This window comes from Pocillopora damicornis, chromosome 6 (assembly GCF_964200805.1).
Source record: "Pocillopora damicornis chromosome 6, jaPocDami1.2, whole genome shotgun sequence".
In the NCBI taxonomy this organism is placed as follows: Eukaryota; Metazoa; Cnidaria; class Anthozoa; order Scleractinia; family Pocilloporidae; genus Pocillopora; species Pocillopora damicornis.
Genome location: NC_142675.1, coordinates 16,428,456 through 16,450,843, shown reverse-complemented (window position 1 = coordinate 16,450,843; position 22,388 = coordinate 16,428,456). Strand labels below are relative to the sequence as shown.

The 22,388-nt window shown below is 41.2% G+C and overlaps 1 protein-coding gene across 1 annotated transcript in view; it reads right to left on the bottom strand.

The window, feature by feature from the left end:
• Window positions 1–3,298: 3,298 nt before the first annotated feature.
• LOC113668774 (uncharacterized) overlaps window positions 3,299–22,388 on the bottom strand; it is a 53,316-nt gene continuing 34,226 nt past the window's right edge. Inside the window, exons 54-85 of the mRNA XM_089209283.1 lie at window positions 22,106–22,277; window positions 21,606–21,752; window positions 20,996–21,070; window positions 20,548–20,790; window positions 20,240–20,445; window positions 19,801–19,967; window positions 19,529–19,679; window positions 18,966–19,122; window positions 18,593–18,625; window positions 18,405–18,476; window positions 17,778–17,952; window positions 17,217–17,283; window positions 16,735–16,902; window positions 15,874–16,114; window positions 15,130–15,487; window positions 14,371–14,785; window positions 13,824–13,969; window positions 12,887–13,245; window positions 12,260–12,581; window positions 11,424–11,595; window positions 11,091–11,203; window positions 10,533–11,017; window positions 9,395–9,575; window positions 8,952–9,139; window positions 8,588–8,839; window positions 7,901–8,166; window positions 7,201–7,504; window positions 6,399–6,600; window positions 5,718–5,908; window positions 4,985–5,127; window positions 4,656–4,788; window positions 3,299–4,187 (exon numbers count right to left, since the gene is read on the bottom strand). Of these exons, the coding sequence (XP_089065409.1) occupies window positions 4,041–4,187; window positions 4,656–4,788; window positions 4,985–5,127; window positions 5,718–5,908; window positions 6,399–6,600; window positions 7,201–7,504; window positions 7,901–8,166; window positions 8,588–8,839; window positions 8,952–9,139; window positions 9,395–9,575; window positions 10,533–11,017; window positions 11,091–11,203; window positions 11,424–11,595; window positions 12,260–12,581; window positions 12,887–13,245; window positions 13,824–13,969; window positions 14,371–14,785; window positions 15,130–15,487; window positions 15,874–16,114; window positions 16,735–16,902; window positions 17,217–17,283; window positions 17,778–17,952; window positions 18,405–18,476; window positions 18,593–18,625; window positions 18,966–19,122; window positions 19,529–19,679; window positions 19,801–19,967; window positions 20,240–20,445; window positions 20,548–20,790; window positions 20,996–21,070; window positions 21,606–21,752; window positions 22,106–22,277 (6,451 nt within the window). The 3' untranslated portion in view covers window positions 3,299–4,040. The remainder of the gene's footprint in view (window positions 4,188–4,655; window positions 4,789–4,984; window positions 5,128–5,717; window positions 5,909–6,398; window positions 6,601–7,200; window positions 7,505–7,900; window positions 8,167–8,587; window positions 8,840–8,951; window positions 9,140–9,394; window positions 9,576–10,532; window positions 11,018–11,090; window positions 11,204–11,423; window positions 11,596–12,259; window positions 12,582–12,886; window positions 13,246–13,823; window positions 13,970–14,370; window positions 14,786–15,129; window positions 15,488–15,873; window positions 16,115–16,734; window positions 16,903–17,216; window positions 17,284–17,777; window positions 17,953–18,404; window positions 18,477–18,592; window positions 18,626–18,965; window positions 19,123–19,528; window positions 19,680–19,800; window positions 19,968–20,239; window positions 20,446–20,547; window positions 20,791–20,995; window positions 21,071–21,605; window positions 21,753–22,105; window positions 22,278–22,388) is intronic.

Sequence of the window (22,388 nt, the reverse complement as noted above, 5' to 3'; positions counted from 1 at the left end):
CTGGGAACAGGAATTTCGAAAAAATTAATACCAAAATGATATGAAATTTAGAAGTAGTGAACGAGAAAAGGTAATTTACAATGAAGGTTTAAATATGTGCGTAATAAGACCACACCTTAGGATCACCAATGTCCCTGTCATACCGCCACCCTGCTTCATCTGAAAGCGAGGGAAAGAAAAACAGGATTAAGGCGTGTGCACATTCTCCATCCTGAGTAAACTTTATGTTGATTGAGATTATTCAGAGAGCAAATCATTCACAAAAAGCAAGTCTCTGTAAAAACATAAAGCAATGATTATGTCCAGTATCTTAATTCTGAGCCCAACATCTCAGGCCCTTGTCGCTGAGTAACAAAAAGATCTTGCACACTATGCAGGGCTCACGTTTTTACCACTCACACATATAGTTTGTCGCAGTCATTTGGGTTTGCAAGCGTCACTCTAAGTGGAAGAATGGAAGGAATGGGAAAGTGGGATGTAAGTTGGAACTGAATCCCACGATATTTTGCCCTATCTTGGAGATCTTTGCTTTCATATTCTCTCTTTGCTTCAATGAGCGCTCTTATCGGAACCTTCAAAGTTTTATGGTAAGAGAAAGTGAACAATATTGTGGTATAGTTTGATATAAGTAATTGGTCCAAATCGTTAACTCTGTATGGGACACCAGTCTAGAGTAGACGCCCCCCTAGTAAAGTTCAATTTTAGCTTGCAGCACTTTCTTTACTGTAGAGTTCGTTGGGCTGTCTTGTGAATCTCGTGGTAACAATTTGCTTCGTTAACACAGCACATTTCTTACCTCTGAGTCAGCGTCGCTTTCCACAAAAATTTCATTGCAATACATCTTGCCGCGTGGGGCTAATCTCCATGTGCTCGAAAAACTTGAGCCTGCGATTTTGTTTTGCCGGGTAACGTGAGCTCGAAATAACCTCGTAAAGTTTCGTCATGTGGTGTCCAAAAATCGGAAACAGTTCCAACGTTACCAAGGGTAAGAAAAAGGTGTCTACACCTTAATCATATGTAAATCACAGTTAAAAAAAACAAAAACAAGCAAAAAAGTTGCACAGCCTGCATTGTCTGTGTGGTCTGCACAGTTTCCATGGTTTGAGGTCCGCGTTTTATCATGACTGATGCAACCACTGTAGAGTGCAGTTCAGTAACGTAGTCTATGGGTGTGCAAATTTAGAGGGACAGAAGAAATTGCTTAGGAAAAAAAAGCGTTCAAATCCCACAGGATTTGCTTGCAACATCAACATGGCGACGGACCACACGTTTCCAATTACGATAAACTTTGAACAAAGATATATAGATATTTATGGGAGCCAGGAGAGGTCTATTTCTAAGTCGAATTTTAGGCCTTTAAACGTCAACCGCTTTCTTCGATATTTGGCATTCAGAAAACAAAATTTAAGATTTCATAAGGCATCATATCTCAGTGCGAATAAAATAAGATATTACCAGATTTTAGGGTCAAAAACATTTCCTAGAAAAAGACATAGTTCGGGCCACCTTAAACCTTTATAGCCATTGCTCTGGAGAATTCATAACCGACATAATATGACTTAACTTGGATAACCTTTCAAAAAAAAGGAAGTATAGAAATGAGAGTTTGTTATTCTTGGAAAATGGTACGGAAACATTGATAGAAAAACACTTTCGAGCTGTTTTCTTGGTAGTTTTAAGTCAATTTTGGATTCAAAAATTGGCTATCCTTTCCCGGCCGGAACAATGTTATGCTGCGCTAGAACAACTGTTTAGTCCAACAGTTACTTACAGTAATGACTGTAAATATATGAAAATCATATATGTACACTGCGGTGAAGAAACGAATCTAAGCGATCCTCGCAGCTATGAACACTACAGAACTAGTAGTTGAAATAAGACCTGAAAAAAAATTCAGGCGCGTACGGGATTTGAACTCTGTGATACTAGTTCAGCGCTCCACCAACTGAGTTAACAAGCCAACTGGGAGCTGGTCTTTATGTTGGATTCAAATAAATCTGGGGTGCATATTCGGTGAATCCACTAACACAGAGACCTCTCAAATTTTTTTAATTTCATCAGCGTACTTAGCAACGTCTTCTTTCCTCTCTTCTCCCTTTATTTTTTTCACAAAATTCGGCAAAGTGCCTCGAGCAGTCGAGTATGCTCCTCCATGTACTTAAGAGAGAAAAATTGAAAACAATTGCCGTAAAAACGAAGGAACGATGCATTACTCAAGCCTTACCACAAAAGCGGTTTAGGTAAACTTGTGAGCTTGTAAACGGCTCAACAAAAATTACGCAAATACTAAAAAAAAAAGCTTTCTCTTTATTAACCTTAGGATTAGACCTCAAAATCGCATCTATCTCGTCGCTTGACACCGAAAAAGGTCAATGATAATAAGACAGTTTGCGCTCTCTCACTTCCAAAATGGCCGCTTTTTCTCCTTCTCGACGTTAGGTCGAAAATGCCAGATGGATGCTAAGAGAGACTGGAAACAACATATTTTCTTTGTGTGCCTAAAAGGTCCACCATCTTTCCTGTTAACCATAGCTTCATGACGTCATGGCTGTTCTAATATATCGGGATAATCCGGACTGCAGGTATTGCATTTATGTGAGCCTACTTTGTATTCAATCAGCGGTTATCAATTTCATCTGTCACTTTGTCGCGCAATCCCTTAAAATTGCCTTCTTCTTGTACGATGATTGAATTTGATTTTAGATTTTTCCCGTTCATTCTTTCTCTGTGTAGTACGGTGGATCATTCTAGTAGGATTGTATCTATTCAACACATGTACTGTCGGCAATTTAGAAGTGTTCACTGTTGTTGAAATGTCACGACCTTGGAATAGAAACTTCCTGCATAACTGATATGTATTTAACTGTAAATCCTTCAGAGCTTCGTGGGATGCAACTTCTAGCTCTACCGCGACCTCCCGGAGCGCGGCTACAAAAGACGTGACACCGAGTCTGACGAGCATTGTTTTACGGCCGGGTAATCACCACGTGATCTGCCAGTACAACAATCCATTTATCAGAAGATGAGTTTTGTATTGTTTGCTGTGGTATTCATCGCTCTGATGATGAAAGAAATATTCGTTTACCTGCGGTGCCAAAGTAGATGATCACGAGAAAAAGTTGTCCTTCTTGGTTTCTTGCTCATTTGGAAATACGTAAGGAATGAACTGATCAAAAACAGCAATATCTGATTATTGCGCCAATGTATACAAGCAGGTGGATGATGGTTTTGGAAAAGACACGTTCTCAATCTTCTGCCACACCATGGGAAATTTTAATAAAAAAAACGAACACTTGTATAGAATGCAAACCTCTTTATTTAGAAAAATAACTGTATGTCCATGTTATGACAATGTGTTACTATACAAGAATGTATAATTAGGGAAGTTCGTTAAACTTTATCACAAAGCCAAGTACGGAAGAAAAACTCAAATAAATGTACGCATAATTTTTCGGTGTAGATTCAGAAAGTACAAAAAAAGCATTTTCCGAACAAGTTTTCCATTAAACTGTAACAAAGTGCTCAAGTATCGCTTGAACTTGTTACGACGATTCCCGATGTCTTAGCGTTACAAAATTGAGTAACACAAAGTGAATAAATAATGTAGGAGTTTCTAAAGACATATCTTTCAATCAACTTTCTCTGCGACATTGGGTCAGTTCAAACATTTTTTCGCATCGTATCATTCTGCGTATGGCAAGTTGAAGCATAATGTTTCGAGAAATTGTTGTTGACACTTCTAAAGTATGTTGCAGCAACTTACAGTTCAAATAGCAATACGCGAATCAAATACTTGAGAATTGGCGACAATGGGACGGGACAGGTTGAAAGAACACGCATGCTCATATCTATAAAGGATATTTACATTGGAAAATTTTCATTAACTCTTGTTTTTACGTAAGAGGTTCTTTGATTTCTTACAAGTTAACGGTGAAAAAGGCACATAATTTGTACTGTCTTCTTAAAGACTGAAACAATCTTTACAATCTTTACAGAAAAGCGTTAGGTAACACTAAGTCAACGCTTAAGTATTCTGGAAGTCACTCAGGCTTAGAATTGCTCGGCACCAGTTTCCAAGAGCTTGTTGAGTTGCCTGGATCTAACACGATGGCGACTCCAGCTAGGATCCAATGTTCCGCGGTGTGGGAACATTTGATGGGTAAAGTCACTGAACAGCACTGCCGAGCCTTGGGGACAAGAGACAAGAGATATGTTGATTAGGTATGGTTTAGATACAATGAAAGTTAAAACCAAGATATTCGACCGCAAAATATAAAGCCCGAAAATGCAAGGAAATTACAATGCGCTTATGTGATCATATAGAATAGCGCACCTGGCTTGGACCGGACTCATTCAAGACCCTAACATAACATCAAACTAAACAGAACGACCTAACTTTACCGACGCTGACTAATCCCATCACGAAGGATCAAAAACTCTTTGCTTAACTCTGAGAATGACTTACGCACAAGTCATAGAAACCACTGGGGACCCACAGAAATTTTGTGGGCACCCTGCAGTCGAAACATCAGCTATTGCAACTAACAACAGTAGTCTTCAAGGCTTCCCTTTTCAGCACAAACATATCACGCGCACAAAATGCGCTCTTGATATTTAAAGCTGAAGTTTTGAACAAGAATTAAGCAAACACTTACCCTATTCATAAACACTGGGCAGTGGTAGATTTCCGTTTTTTCTGCCTCGTTCCTCTCATCGGATAGAGGCTCTTCCTCATCCTCACGAATGACAGTAGAAACAAAGAGGTCTGGTAGTTGTGATATTGCTGACCTGATAGCAAAGAGGGAAACAGCAGTAATCGGTCGTTAAACAAACCTTTGAATTGATTGGATAGTTAACTTGTGACATCAATTTTCGCGAATAAAACGTTTGTCTTCTTTCATAACAAAGGCAGTATCGACTCTGAAGAAAAAACTGTCTATTTTCCAAGGAGCCGAATGGTAACACTAAAACTAACAAAACTTACGTCAGTTCTACGAGGCATTCTCTATCGAGGTCCAGAGACGCACCCTCAATATACAGCCCACTTATGACCAGGCCTTGCTCGGTCTCATCTTTTCTGTCGTCACGCGACAAGTAGGACTTTGCCAAAGAACAACGAAGTTCCACCTATGAAAGATTCACCAAAATTTGTCGTAAATATGAATACAAACACAGAGATATTATCTTTACAATCATCCATAAGAAAAAACAACAACAGAATCAGATTCCGTATGATATGGGAAATATATTGAAATTTATATTTAGTTTCCCTTATTATCAATACATTTATAATAGCACATAACTGTGATCTGTCGTCAACGATAAAAATACAACGCAAGTACTAGACACCAAGTGGTTCTGGATCACCTCAGACTAAAATTTAGGAATGCCCCTTCCGTTTCGTTTGTGATCGGTGGCGCAATATGTAACTCTCTCCCCTCCACTCTCCCCCTCCCTCCCCTCCCTTCCCACCCTCAACTCCTTTTCTCCTCATTTCCTGTCAAGCTTTGAAAATAATAATCAAGACAAGCCAGGGACATCGGTGAAGGATTCATCCATTAGACTTCCATACAGCTTTTGTAAAACATCTCTATGGTGATTATGGTAGAACTTTTTCTTGTGACTATCCCAACGCGAATTACTCCCATCGTAACAATGTTTAACTGAATGATACTCTCGATCGCTTTGGAAAAAAAAAAAATAAGGTACAACTTTACCTCGTCCACTCTACATCCAACCATCGCAGCCTTCTCGTGTTTTAATGATGTTACCAGTGCTGCCGGATTGGCCAGGCCACCAAGCCAGACGGAGGTCAGCTGACCACGCCCAACCAAAGGCTCCGAGTTTGGATTTGGAACAACGCCACGTCGCACCCATTCATTAAGCTGCTTGTGGCGACGATTAAAATCTGTTTGGATGAAAAAAATTTTAGTCGAAATTCTTCCTTTTTATCCTTTTTACATAAATGAATCTCACCGATTTTACGGAGAAAACTCTCAAAATTACCGAAGAAAATTGAAGATTCTACTTGAGAAGAACTTCTGAATTTCTTTTTATTTTAACGTTTACTTCAGATTTTGTTCCAAAGTCTGATTTGTATTTTTCCCTTTTTCGCTGCGATACACTCCTTTCAGATTAAGAAAAGATAACAACAGTTTGTGATGTCTTATCAAATTGACATTTAGGTGGTACACCTTATTTCCTCACAGAAGCGCACATCCATAACTTTCAACAATCGCCCACCTTGAATAACCAGTCCACGCCCCATGGAGAGTATGCATACTGTTGTAAGGGTGTTAGGATTGGGGGAGTCAATGGAAAATGCATACTTGGTGGAGAATTGCAGGTTCTGTGGAAAAAAAAAAAGGAAAAAAAGAAAGACAAGGCGCATGCATTACCTTTGAGCCAGGATGTTAAACTGTGGGGGGAAGGCTGAGCATGCGGATGCAACCAATCACTAGGCACCATATCCTGTTGAAGCGCGTCAACAATGCGTGCCAGGTACGTTGGGATTGCTGGTGACCCTCCCAACACACACTGCTCCAGAATTTGCAAAGAGTGTCGAATGTGATAAAGAAGGCAGTTAAACCATTGGCATTCCTAAGAAGGAAAGAGAGAATATTAAGTGACGAATTTCCATGTTCATAAGTAGTAAACAGACAACGAAACAGTTTTATTTTGAGTTCATGGGCTTGCACAACCACAACTTATCAAAGGTTATAATTGTAACAAGAAAGAATACATCGGAACACGACTTTGGTTCCGCCTGAAAAAATGCTCTTATAACTTTTGTATTGGTTACCATCGTTTAAGGTCCACTCCTATTCAGATAATCCGTGAGTGGAGGTTCCCATTACTAAAATTGGCTTGTTTGTGAGCCTAAAACGCAACCACCATCAAAACCTTTTCCCGTGGCTTATCATTTAGAATCTTCATTTACATCATCATTGTGCAAATACAACCTAGTTAAGCGACCTGGCCTCCTACGAGTCTCCTCTGACGCAGTGGTAGGGTATCCGAAATAATAAACAGGAAGGTCCTAGGTTCGACTCCTACTGGTAACACTGGGGGTTCTTTTTTTTCGATTATCCCTGTATCATTCACTGAACAACGTCATCTTTCACCAAAGTCGCCATGCTTGACATTTACCATCCTCATTTACATCATCATAGCGCAAAAATAAATGTCACATAATTGTACCTTTAGTAATACGTAGCTCATAGACTCTGATAAATGTTCTTCGCTCCCAATACTACTGCCAGACTCTGAGTAAACTGACAAAGCTCGCAGCTGAGACAGCACGCGAGGAAGAAGTTGAGTGACTGGCATGGCTCCCTCGCCTTCTATTTTCAATAACGTTGGGAGCTGTTCAAGACACATGTCCATTGAAGCACGCAAGCGAGGCATGTCGACTTTGTTGTCCAATAAGGATTCCAGAGAAAGCGCAGTAGTGTTGTTGATGTCTCTGTAAAGCTTGTCTAATTTGCAAATAAATTCCGAGGCACTGTGAATTCAGTAAGAAAAGAATCTAAGCATTTTAAGGTAATAACTTTTAAAGGAACGATGCGCAGAAAGCAGCCCATATTACTAATGCAACAGGGGAACGTTAGTGTGGCGAAAACCATCGTAACGTATTTTGAAAAGAAAGTTTGCAGGTACGCTAACATATCAACAAAACCCAATTCACAGCTGAATTCGCATTCTCAAAAAAATTGGAAAGATCACAAACGTTAAATATGAGCACTTATTCTTGGATACAGATATTTTTTTTATGACTTCGTTGATAAATGAGCTCAGCTGTGAAGACCATTCCCCTTTTTCTCATCTTGAGAGAGTTTAAGTATGTACTGATTAAAATAATCTGAAATCAAACACTGATCGTCTTCGAAACTAAACTCACCGCGCTTCATTATATTCCCGTTCTACACTGATATTCAGCCCCAGGGCCTTTACAGCGCTTATATCTGTGTCTTCGGACTCAGTCTTCTCACGGAACCATTTGCTGTAATCGGTCGGGTCCACATTAGTTGGTGGCACTGGCAGGCTAATTGAACCCAAGGTGAGCGAAGAGTGCTGTTGAAGAGCAGTCTCGCTTATCACTTGTCGGGTCAGGATTTCCACGAAACGACGATCCCATGTGTCTGTAATTTTCCCGCCATAAATTCCCTACAAGGAAGTAAGCATTCGAGCAATTCTAAATTGAGAATAGAGTACATTCATTCCTCTCCTTCCGCGCCTAGTATTTCATCAGATTTCGCACCCTTTTAACCACACCCTCTATACTCATGAAGGTGACTATACCGCTGTAGCTAATTCAGTAGCACATTAGCTCGTGTTACGAACGTTAGCGATTGTTCAAGTACATGGCGAATGTTTAAAATATCAGCTCGTTGCAGCATTTAAATAACCTTTATTATCTGACCCATGAATTGAAGTATTCCTCAAACCAGCCGACGCTGCATAACAGTTTCAATACAAAACTTATGATTCATTTCTTAGACTGGGAGTTGACTTAATACCAGATTCGCGTTGAAAGAAAGTCCTCATCGATAGGTTTCGAATTGTTTAATAATTCCCAAAATCTTACCCTGGATATGACATCTGAAAGCGCCTTCGACTGTGACGCTCTTAAACCTTCTTCCTTTTTGGCCCAACCAATCACCATCTCAAACGACGTCAGTAAATCACGTGTTGAAATAGGATATCGTCGGCTGGATGCTCGCGTTCCCAGCTGATGGCGCATGAGCAGAGCGCTGTGATTGACGCACAGACCAAACAGAGTTGAACGAACTGCGAGGGACTGGTCACGAGCTTGTTCCCAATAGGCCTGAGGAACGGCCTGTTAAAATAAAAATAAAAAAAAATTTAAAAAAACACAGACAAGTTTAAAAAATATTCAGCAAACGATCTTTGTATAATGCTTTGTGTATATGAAAAATTTTTCACCATACCTCAAGTGTGGAGGTGACGACTTTCTTCAAGTCCAGGCCGGTAGATGCCAGGGGCTGATACACAGGAACTTCTCTTTGGACCACGTCCCAGGCCAACTGGTGCGAGAACAACAGAAGTCCCACTGGTAAGTGATCCGCGGGCTCACAGAGAAGGAAAATTCGCCATTGGGACGGAGCGGAAGAAGTCTCTGAAGAGAGAAGAAAGAGATAATCAAACAGGGTTGCCGTCAGAGGGTTACTTCCTTTAATATCTTAGAGATCAAATAGCAGTTACCTTGAAAGTCAGAAATTCCTTCAAAACATTGTCAGAAGACACAAGCTACATGATTACAAGAATCAATGTACTTCTCTTAAGGTACATTGGATATCTTAAACGCTGCGTTTAGCAGGTGTAGTGTTTCTATATCAAAGGTCGTGAGATCTACGTTAAAAATTCAACGCACCCGCTTGTAACTGAAGTCTGGAAAGACGATTGTAGAGTTGCTCTAACCAGTGGCGGGAAGCCAGTTGAAGGTTCTCAATCACCAACCACGTATCAGTCCGGACGGCGGTTGCTAAGGCAACATCAATGCTTTCTTCCTGTCCGTGTCCCACAGATATCTGCTGACACTGCACATTGTGAGCCTGAAATATTAAAAGGCGAGAAGTTTTGTTCGTTACAGGGACAACTGTAGTTTCTCTGGTGGAGTTAAGAACGTGTTTAAATCGACCGTAAGTTATTAAAGAATCAAGTTGAAACCCTCTTAGCTAAGGAACCAGTAAATATTTGCCACCGGGGTGGTGGTGAATTTAGAGGCTTTTGGTTGCATTACGATAAAATTTACCTGATCCCATCTAAGGCTCTGTAATACTCGTACATCCCCCCCCCTCCCCTCATTGGAAACAAATTGTTTATGGCCCCCCTTTACACTCTCTTGGCGACGACTGATCACCCCTCTATTGCCCCTGAAGACCTGTGATCCCCTTTAGAATCCTCCACCACCCCAACGAGCGATAAATAACGACGGGTCCCTACAGTGGGTCTCTGCGTTTAGTCCGTACCTTTTGACAGTTAAAGTTTCCTTAGCTCTGTCAGGTTGTTGAGAGTAAAGTAAAGAATGCAATGGGAGCGACGCGATAAACAATGTTGTAATAACTATCTGCAAATCCTGTTTTAAGCGGTGGCATTGAAAGTTGACAATGAAACAGTTACTAAAAAAAAGAAAACCAAAAAAATGAGTATGATTTTTTTTTTCTTCGTGTCCACTGATTCTTCATGAATTGGCGAAAGTGTTTCGCTTTTGTTGGAGTAGTTTTTTGGATGAGTCGCAGACGTGCCATTTGAACGAAAACCTTCCACTAGGAAAATGTCCTCCAATCAATCTGGAAAAGCTTGGGTACTATGGGTTTGTCGTGTTTCATATTAAATTCTTTATCGAAACTTTTCGAAAGCCTCTAGGATAGTATTCCCTTTCTTCCAGCATTCAATAATGCATTAAGACATAGGAAAGTAAAAAAACCGACTAGTTTGAACCACCGAACGAAAGAGAACCACAGCACCTCAATTGACACAGCCATCACAATCAGTATAACGAGTGTTACCTCGGCCATCCGCCGTATGCTGTCGACTGGAGAAATCATGAACGGCGTATTCACGGTCGAGTGGTCTGGCATTAGTACAAAAACTGGAATCGAGTGCTTAATACTGGAAAGGACTTCATCAAAATTCGGAAGAGCTCTCTCCATCAAATCTCCAACTTCACTCTCCACAAGTATACGCATAGCACGCTCAAATCTGTCGGATCGCAAGCAGCGAATCATCAACAGTTTATGAATTGCACTCAAGGAAGTGGCGTCGTCTGTGTCTCCAGTTTCTATAGGCAGCTGCCTCGTCTCAGGCCGCTCGTTTTCGTACCAGTCCCTCCATGGGCCAGGCTTAGACGCAATGTGAGTACAGATACCGTCCAAAGGACCCTTAAGACTAGAGACGGCAAGAACCAGCTCCCAGGACTCTTTCGGGATCCAGCTCGGTTGAAGGAGAGTGGGATCGAAGTCTGATAGTGCAGGGACTGGGGATGGAATCGTGCCTAAAAATAGAAGGGGACGAGGAGGTTAGTTTAGGAGTGAGATCCTGGTAAGAGACGTTTCTTATGGTCTTACCTGAGAGTAGGAGTGAGATTTCTTGTTGTGTTGGTCCGCCTTCAGCACGTTTTTCCATTTTGTAGAGAGTGAGCAAAGAGGCGAACAAAAGACGGTGATCTTGGTCTATGCTCCTGAGAGAGAAAATATCAACAAAGTTATCATTGCAACTTCGTGATTCCTGCTCTTTTTCGAAATTGGGGAACACATGAAAAAAATAAGGGAGAATTTTCTACAGAGTTTACAAGTTTGAATCAACCGTTTCTTAAAAATCTTCAGTTTTGCAACGTGATAGAAGAATCTTCGCGAATGTCCATTTATTTTTAGTAATTTTCCGCTTATAAGAACTATTACCTGCTAACATGGCGATAAAATGACTGACTGAGTGAGTCCGTGAGCTGATCACTCTGTTCGGAACTGAGTGCCGTATATTCTAAGCCAGGAGAAGGCAGCTGTACTTCAGCTGGCAGGACAACAGACATTCGCTTCCGTAATCTCTTACGAGAAGAACTTCGCTCTCCTTCACCTATGGAGTGAAAGAAATTAATAAGTAATTTGTAATACTCTTGCCGCAAGAGCTTAGGAGCTAGAACTGTTACCTCTTTTGCCTTTGCCAATAAACGAACATATTTTATTATCAATCTGAACTTGAAATGGAATTACTTCGAAATATTCAACCCTGTGCTCACCAAGAGAAGGAAAGCCTTCAGATACGATGTCTTCCTTAGATTACTTTGAGTGGTTTCCCTATTAGTCACAATCAATGTATCACTTGTCCCCATAATAATATTGGTACGTTGTAAAGATAACAGTTTCAACAACTTCGTAAAATTCTAAGATTCTAAATTCACCGAACAGCCAGTAATTAACGAACGAATTTGTATCATACCAATCTCAAGCAATTCACAATTTTCTACCAAGGTCCTAAAAATTAAGAACTCTCTTCCTGTTTCGGTCACTCGTTCGTCAAGTCTTTTTAGTCATAAGACGAAAATGCAAGAGTTTTTACTTAAATTATCGTTGAATAGGCCAAGCAGCACATTCGCAGCACTGATTTTTTTAAAAATATATTGTTGCGTGTGAGGTGACCTTTCCCATTTAAACTGTTAAAAGGGCAAATAAAAAATAATGATGATGATAACTTCGTTTAGCTCTAGCTTTGAGTGAACGTTTTGAGAAGCACGACATACCCTGGACAGGTGTGTCTGTTCCTTCCTTTTCAATTGCCTTGATCAATACGGCAGTTCGTGATTCTTCCTTAGTTCCTTTGGTTTCTTCATCGTCCGATTCGTATTCAAGTCTCTCTTTGGATGGCTCCACATCCCGTCCGATTGCCGAGCGGAACAGGGACAGGAAGTACCCCAGGGAAAAGCGGTACTCATGTTGTACACTGGATAGGGAGCTCAACAAGGAGAACATCATCACCGCACGCTTGGCCAGCGGTTGGAAAAGTTCGCGCAGACTCTTAAGTCTGTTAAAGTTGTTCAAGGTGTGAGTCAGACGTTGAGCAACCTGGAGCGACAAAAGGAAGCACGTAACTGAAGTCAAAATGTTATCTGTTTGTAACCCATAATGCTTTTAATTTGATGCGACTTAATGCGATTTCAATTTTGAGAGATTTTATCTAAGGAAAGGCACAAAGCTACGTTTGAAATCAAAGTCCTATGCGATCCTCAGTTCTCTTAAAAGCTTACACCGATAAAATGGACTATTCTTCCAGAAGAGCACTCTTAATGAAAGTGATAAAGCGGCTGCTTAAGCACACACTGGCCCACACGCTATGGTGCCCAGTCTAACAAGCCAGAACTAACACTCACCTCACTCCTACATTTGACCAGTTCAGCTATGATCTCAGTTTCCTCCCATATGTCTGTCCCTTGCCGTTCTGTGACCAGTCCCATCAACTTGCCATCGATGTTCTCTAGTAGCCTCAACAACTCCATCATTACCATCAAGCTTTTGCGGCTCTCAACGTAAAGTTCAGGCTGTACGCGGTGAAAAGCCTCGATCCGGATCTCCTCGGCTAAGGCCTCCCCGTCCAAGCGCAAGTTCACCATAGTCGTGATTGAAGACACTTCCGTGCTAAAGGCCGGTCGAGAGGATCTGGATACCAGGTATAATCGGAACTCCGGGTGACACATGACGCGACGGGAACCGAACTTTACCATCTGGAAAGCTGGAAGCAAGCAAGTGAAATGAATTATTTTAAAACTTCAAAATTAATTTAAAGGATACCAGGCTAAAAAATATCAGGAAAGAACACGAAGAAAAAATTCAAAATGCACCAAGTAAATATTATGAACCGGGATATCAAAACCCCTCTTTTCAAAATGAGGCCCAGAGTAAAACCTTTCGTGTAAAAATGAGTTTCGTTTGGATGAGAACGACGAATTTTAATTATTTCCATATTGGAGGCATTTTCAATGCGTTCCTTTTCAAACAGAGGCTATGGAAACTCGAATATGTGCATTGCATACATTTGTTGGTTGGCTATTGTCCTGTGAAATCTGCATTCCTTTTAAGTGGTGGATATTAATTACATTTTATCAACACTAGGGGGTGCACTACGATTACACTACCAAACTATAGATATCTCGTCCAAAAGAAAAAATATATATTTCTAGTGAAACGATGTGTTCTCACGGCTAGGATCTAGTACTTAAAGAAACCACATGAAGAACAAATCACGGTCTAGAACAACTGAAAAATTCTCTAATGCAAAGCACAAGTACCAAGCATGAGACTATGTCAAACCTTTTTCTGTCTCTTCACTGATAGATGTAGTTTTGTGATAAATAAGAGGCATGAACAGCGAGTCAATATCGCCATCGATATTATACAACACCAGGGCTGTACCACTTGTTATCGCCTTTTCAATCTTCAGAATCGCAGAAGGATCACTAAGGGGGGGAAAAAACGACTGATAATCAATAGACAAAGCATAAGCTTCCACGTTAGGGCTTCGTTGCAATCCTCTACAAATGTATCTGTTTGACGGTAAGAAAGCCAACCATTTTGGGTGATTCATTCGTGCACAAAATACTTTAAAAGTTTATATAGCGACCCGCTACTAGTACGGAAATATAGCGTGACTATGAGATTAAAGATCGAAAACTTAAATTCTTTAAAATGCGAGGAACTAAAGGATACCCTTTGTTCCAGCGAATACTGAAAAATTGAACGTATTTACAAAATATTATCTGAGTTACTTTATGCAATTCGAGCACTACTGGGCAAAGGGAATTCCTTGCATAAGATGTTCTTGCTTTTCACATGCTCAAACTAAATTCTGTTTGCACACCTCTCCGCCAAATCAATCTCCAGCAAGTTCTCCCCATCCTCGATGATCCTAATCAGCTCAAGTCCCTTATCGTAAGGGTCCACGAGCAGAGGGACACGTTGCCATGACGACTTAGACAAGACCGCATTCTCAATTTTTCTTGGTCCCATTCCTTTAGTGACCAGCCTCCGCACATGATTTTCGCCCAATAAAAGCTTGAGCACAGCTAAAACAAATGAATCATATTCTGTAAATTTTGTTCGACGCAAAGCTTGATCTCTACCGACAGACATCATGTACTCCTCAGATTCGCCTTCTTGTTGCGCTTGCGGTCCACTGTCCTCTTTCTCGCTTTGTTCTACGTCTTGCTTTTCTATTTCTGCGCTGTGTGGTCTTTCGTGGTCACTTTCTGGTTGAGTATCGTTTGTATTCTCACCTATTAAAAAACACAAAAGGATTCTTATGACTCAGTAAGGCGGCTTGGCGGGGTGGCGCTAGGTCCTCGGGCCAAAAATTCTACTTTACCAATCAATTGAAATTATTTTTCCATACAATCGGGTTGAACTCCTCCGATAGCCTTGCCCCCCTTTCCAGGACTTTTAGCTATTTACATCCCAACGAAACCTATTCGTGTGTGTATTAGAGTTGCCCCAGTTATAGCAATAGGCACAAGTTGATTCCAGGAGAAATCAAGGTGCCCTTTGAAAAATAATTTTTTGTCGTGAAGTGTCGCGACGTTTAGATTTGCCTCGTTGGAGAGAAAGTTAACGTATATTTTACCATTATTTTCATTCTCCTGTTCCTTTCCTTCGTCTTCTGCATTTTCCTGTAGCTGCGCTTCAGCTGTTTCCTGTCCGCCTTCAGTCATTTTAGCGCTTCGCACGGTCCGTAACTGCTCCATCACGAACATTTCTGCACCGCCATGCGGACTACTGCTGTCCACAACCAACATCACACCCCGCTCGTCCAAACACTGGGGCCAGTGCACTGTCAACATATCTCGGCGGAAATTGAACGAGTAGGGGCCTAAGTAGGTGGCAAACGCAGCTGCCATGGCCACGCCACCTGCAACAGCCGCTACACGTGTGTTGATGGATTCGAGGAGCTGCAGCCATTTTTGACGACCACTTGAGAGCACCTTGTGAATAAAGAAAACCGCTTAAGGATGGCTTCTATGTTAGACAAACACCGCCAAAAGAGCTAAAGGGACTTTGCTTTAAGCCATAGTGTATCTTCCAGAAACAAAAAACTATTCCCCAACAAATAGGTGATACTTAGAGTGTGTCGTGCGCTTGTCACATTTGAGCCTTGTATGAGACCTTGCTCGCTAAGGATTTCCTTAAGGCTCAGTTGGTAGAGCATCTGACAAATTTAGGCCCAGCTCGAGCTTAATACTAAGCAAATTTCTATAAGAAGTAAATAGCAGTTCAATCCAATAAACGTAATACAGTTATTCATGTTTGGCAACACAGTTTAACATAACAACAAAAACATGATACAATTATGTTTATTTAATCAGCTCACCTCTTCAAAGTAAGCTGCTTGGGACAGCTGCGAGTCCAAAGTCTCTGTGAGCTCGTACTGCCGGCACTTGTCAATGGACGCCTCCTCGTAAGCTAAGGCCAGAGATCTTAAGCGTTCTTCAAGGTCCTTCAGTTTACTCTCCATAGAGGACAATTTTCCCACAGCGAGCTCAACTGCAGAGGACGTTTCAGACACTTTCGCGTGAAGCGGTTTGACTTTGGACTGCATCATGCGATGGTATCTTGAAAGGAAAAGGAAGTGTCAAAAAGCAATCTACAATCAGTGAAGAGTTGACCAAGGCGCGAAATCGACGGAAATAAGAGTGAGAAGGCAACTCAGGCATACCGCACGGCACAAGAAGCGTTGATCTCTGACACCTATGCCCAGGGATCGACTCTTGGGTCCGACACGGGTTCATATGTGGGGTGAGTTTGTTGTTACCTTTCGGCCTTACTCCAGGGGAGTTTTTGCTGGTTTTTTCCCTTGACAACTAAAACAACTACTTTCAATAATTCGATCTGAGCCGAATGGACTAAGAGCCACCTCATGATGTGACCCTTCTTAAATCTATTTCATCCCTATTTTCATAATATATCTTTAATCATCCTTAATCAATATGTGTAAAGGGGTAAGTTTCTAAAGAAACTGTGGTGCTGCGTCGGTGGGAGAGTATCGCAGGTAATTTAGTATTAACAACTGGGTTGAAAACGTAAATTAGCCACCGTGAAGCAAGGTTCACACAAAATTGCCGCACTCGTCTTCATATTGACAAATTATATTCCGGTTGCCAGGATCTTGAAAATTACTCGAGAAAAATCCGTAAATGCACGATTTGGTATCACTGTAGTGTCTGGCTTTTACCTGACTACTCCTCGGACCCATTGTAACAGGGATCCCACTGCAGGGTTACTGGTTTTCTTCTCAAGATAATCGCCAATGAAGTGAGGTTTCTTTAGGTACGGTTCCACCACTTCTAACGTGCTCGGGGTAAGTTCCATCTCGTCAAACACACCAAGTTCCTCCCGAAACCTGAAATTGAGGTAATAACATCATAAAAATTAATACATGAAAGATAAAGGTATAATTTTCATCAATGATAGCATCTTAACATGCTAATTAGTTGAATTTAGCCCAAAATATTGAAATCGGATTTCTACAAATAAGAGAGGGAAATCGTTGGGCCATGGACGAGATAAATCAATAATCCTTACTCGTATGTGATACCAGGTACAGAAATCGGTCCCAGGCCACCACAATGTGAGGGGATCGCTGTTAACCTCATTTCAGAAAAGTTTCCTTTCAGCGCCCAGAATTAAAATCATGAACATTATTTACGGCCTCACCTGTCTAAATTGGCCATAAGGCGTTTAGCTCCCTTGTTCCATGTCAAGTCAGATGATGGCGATTTCACTGCAAAATGAAAAGAGACCAATAAAATACATCTGCGTCCCAATGACGAATCGAACTTCAGAAGATCGGATTCTGCGCTCCTAAGCCCTGGTGAGCTGAGACATCACCAGGTTCATAAATGACTCACGTTCTGCATTTTGTTGGGATCAGAAAATTATTTTCGTCTTCGCTAAATGTATGATTCGTTGAATTTACTTATAGTCTATAGCGCCGCTGAAAATATACCTAAGGCGCAGTTTCTCACGCCATGTGCGTTGCTTGGGCGTCGTTTGAAGTTTTTTTGCTGTTTTTCACCAAGTTTAGTTTTTAGCTAAGGATTTTGAGGCTCTCCTGTAAGAAGTAATAATTTCGAATCGTCGCCGGATAAATCCTGGTATGTAAATCGTTATTTACAAGAACACAAGGAGTCTGGACGCATGCAAGTTGTTGTGTCATATTCATTTTCGCCAAGGGTACGCTGGCCCCTACACTAAACCACAACTTGCCATGCTCACCTATAATGATGATGGCAGCCAAGAGATCTTCAATTTCATTATCTGGTTTCTGCAAAGCGCGTAATTCTGCCAGTCCCTGTCCATCGAGGTTCTTTAACACTCTTTTGGTATCAGACACGACAGCAGCAGCCTTGAACACCGCTCGCTCATGTGCTATTTGGTATTCAGGTAAAGCCTGGGAACGACAAATGATTTAATTTCGCGGAACATTCAGAACTCATTTGGATCTATGATTGTCCAAGTGACCCGAGAATACTTAAGTTTTGCTCTGTCAGGCTCTATCAATGGTCAAATAAACTCTTCCCATTATCTCAACCAACTCCGCCACAAATCTAAAATGACTCGCAAACTCGCATATCGATTTGTGCGTCAATTTAAAAGTCTTAAAGGAGATAGCTGAGAAATTGGCAAACGTATTGCATGTTAAAAAAGATGTTGCTTTGCTCCTTTGCGTTCACTTGTGTATCTATTCCACTCTACAAAAACAGCGATTTGTCTACCAGCTAAGAAAATATTAGTTCCAAAGGGCCCAGTCTCACGTACGATACGAACAGCTACAGTCAAGCTGATTTACTATCGCTTGAAAACGACTAAGTGTAGCTACTGCATTTGGAATTATCGATTTACCTTCTTTAGTTTCTGTATTCTCTCTTGCTGTCGCTTCACGAGTCTAACTTGTTCCTCAGCTATCGCTTTGTCCTTAAAAATAAAAAATAAGCATATTCTCTTTATCATACAAAAAGCTCCCAGGGCCCATACAATTTACTAACGCTGTTCAATAAATAAAATCGCATTTTCGAAGTACTATCTGTTACCTGACCAATCTGCAGCAGTAACTGAAGATTTCCCTGAAAAGATAGAAACGAAAATAATTACAATTAAATCAAAGCCAAACGAAAGCTGAGAGCAATAGCATGAAGTTGAAGGCCGGTCTAACCAACACACTTCAAACGGGAGATATGTATTCGAGTTACAGAAGCTACAGACACTGACAAATGGTTGACGAAGTGTTGCTTATACAGAGTTGAATTTTTCGTCAGTTGTACAGCAACTGCCTATTTCTTCAATCATAAGTTAGAACTGTCCAACTTTCATAATATTTAATTGTAAAGTAAAGTCGCAGAAGCGGTGGCAGAACGAACGAAAAAGTGAAATTTCGAGCTGAATTTACATTCGGTGAGAACAAACCTCTTTCTTCTGTTCAAGCACCATCTTTTCATGTCCAAGCTGTGTCTTCAGTTGTTCTGCCAGCTGTGTTCCTCGCTCGATAGTCTGAAGAGCTGCCGCCATTTGTTCATGTTCGCTTCGTAAAACTTGTTGGCGCTTTTTGATCAAACATACAAACCTGGAAAAAAGAATCGTTCAAAACAACGTTGAAAGTATTTTGCTCTTGTACCTTTTGGCCTCTGGGTTACTAACATTGAATCTCGTGACGTTGAACACATTTTTAGAGTTAAAGTTACACTGAGTGTCTCTTTCAGCCTTGAGTTATTGCAGCTATTTTTTACCCTGATACAATGAGCTCCTGTTCAACAGGTGGCTTCATAGCTCAGTTGGTAATAGCACCCGACTAGTATCTAGGAGGCCTCGGTTCGAATCTTATCGAAGCCTGGATTTTTTTCAGGCTTATCTTCTGCAATCGCTTAAATTGCAGCTCACCTCTGAAGGTCATGGCTTCAATCGATTTTTTTATTCTCACCTGAGAAAGCAAATAAAAATTTCGCAAAATTAGCTTTAAAAAGGCTGGTTACCTCTCTACGAAGACTTCAAATCCCGTATTGGTAATATGTCCGTATGTTCCACACTGTTCTTCGCCAGAATCCTGTTGTTTTATGGACAAGTGCATGGAAGCCAGCAAGTGGGCTAAATTTTCTGTCTGCACCGGTGAGAAAGTCTCGACATCTAGAGGGAATGACAAAAATGATCATGTATCATCACACACCAATCAGAGGCGTATATAAGTAAGCAGGAGCCACGCCTTGCATTTCGGAGTAGTTAACATGTAAAGCATGAATGAAGTTACCTTTGAGGACATGATACGCATGCGTCACCAACGCTTCCTTAGACCAGTGGGGTAAGAGGATGATGGACACTGTGTTCATTAAGGAAGGAAAATCACGGCAGCGCTTCTGAAACCTTGGTCCCAGTGATGACACGGTCAGAATAACACGGAGGTTTTCTCTGACGGTCCTGGGGAAGAGAAGTTAAAGTATTTCAGGTTAGAACAGCAGCTGGTATCGCGTTTTCGATGAAATGTTCTATTTTATCCCATGGACGCTTTGGCCTTAATAGCTGAGTTGGTTTAAGCATCACACCGCGCTGTCATAGGATCAATCCTGGCAGTTCTGACCATCTTTAAAGATTCTTTAAACATCGGTTCACAACCAATAACATTGAGATCTCAACGAGATACACTTTCCAAAACATGTTTCGAGACACAAAAAAAGCAGCGTAGAGCTTACTTGAGAAAGAAATCCCAAGCGACATCTCGTGTGTACGCCAGACCGGCCTGCGTGACTTCAGTTCTGACAGCGTTGATAACTGACGTCTGTTCTTCCTCGGTAAAGAGATGCGATATTGAGGAGGACACTAGGAACTCGCTTACGTGAACAAGGAAGTCTTCGTCAGTCAAATCTGACTCCGGTAACAACAGCATTAAATGTTCACCCTACAAAAGGCATTAAAAAGGGTTATTTTGGTTAGAAATTCTGAACTCTTAGCGTAGCGATTTCAATGTTGGTATTACATTGAACTGGTAGCTGGTGATCACCTTGACACCTGCCCTTGTGTAAGCCGACACCAAATCTCCCTTGAAACTGTCCAGTGTGTATCTTTCAGAGGTCGTCAGAGCTGAGGAGTTGATTCTGAACACAGAGTAACCACACAGATGAGCTGCGAGCTGGGCCAAGTTTGTACTCATACCAGGAGAACCCTGTGATATCAACAGGGCGTGACCACATTCATGGGGGCTCTGGAGAACTCTGACCAGGCGGCAGATGGTTTCCATCACATCCTGTCAACGAGAAAAACTTGACAGTCACTACCAATTAATTTCCATGCCTAATAATGGCTAATAAAGAAAGAGTGCGTGATAAAAGAAGAAGACTTTGAAAAATATTTAACATTCAAAATTTCCTACTAAAGCCTTCGGCATTGATATAACCAGTCATTATGAATTAGGCAGAGAGACAAAAGATGCATCTAAAAGGGAACTTCACCTCATAAAGAGCAATTTTAAGTCTTGGAAAGTCCTTGTTATATTCTTCAATCCCGTGCTCCAACACAGCTTGAACCTAAACAACACAAAAAAAAATGCCGTTGATAACTCTCATTTAGCAGAAACATAGAAAGCTAACCAATAGCGACATCCTCGGTTTCTTTCTAAGATAACAAGTTAAGCGTAATGGTTTGGGTCCTGAGCCTGGGGTCACTTGTGGGCTGAGTTGGTTGTTGATTTTCGACCTTGCTCTGAAGGCTTCCTTTCAGTTGTCTAGTTTTACCCCTCCACAAAAACCACCACTCCAAATTCAGACTTAAACACTCTCAACTCAGAAACTCCCCACGTTTCTTCTTAGCCCAGTATTACCTGAGAGGCATGGGTTCGAATCCCGTCGAAGCCGGAATTTTTTTAGGCTTCTTTGCTGCAATTGCTTCAATTGCAGTCCATGCGCGAGGATCATTTCTTTACTTGAGAAGAAAGAAGGTCACTTCGTAGATATGCTATTTCATCAATAATTAATCATCCAATAGCGACCGAATGTACTTTGCAGAGAACTAGAGTTCAAGCTTACAACGCTCCTCTTGCCTATTCATGAAAGGATGACCCACCTTTGCCATATCGGAGACGTTTCTATACGACAAATGTACGTCATCTTCGGCACCTTCCGACGATCCAGCACCAATCACCTCACCCGTGCTTTCTTCAGAATCCACTAGGTTCGTGAAGAAAGGCGTGGGGCTGGTCACAATTGACAGCTAAAAGAAAGTAGAGGCAATCGACAGATTTAAGAATACATATTGCAAAATTACGCACAGACTAAAGAAAGAACGAACAGATCAAAATTAGAATGCGCCGGAGAAGGACCGAAGGTCCGACCGACCAGTCGAACAAACGAACATGAAGTAAAGAATGACCGAGCGGAATTATGAAAGAAAACCGAATAGACACGAGCGAAACAGGATAATGACAAAATATTCAAATTGGGATCGATACAAGAACAAAGTCTGTAAACTTCCACAAAAAAACAGAAACCATTCATACATATCAATAAAAAGAACTAAATACATGAACTAATCTATTCATGGCGTACAAAAACTTTCATACATACCTGTTCGTCCTCAGTAAAGCGTTTTTTAGCAGCATTCAGGAATGTCTGTTGAAATCTCTCCTTGTCGACTGAGTCAATCAAACGGCGCCCGTAGATCCAGTCACATTCATGTTTCCATAGTAACAAGAGGTCTTGAGAAGCGCAACCCGGGCGTAATGTAAGGCATAGGTTTCTGTACAGAATCGAAAAGGAAGTTAAGATAAAACAAACCTAAGAAATTTAAGAACTTTTTCTCCGCAATTTCAATTTCTACTAAGGCCGTATGGGTTTTCCACTTTAGCTA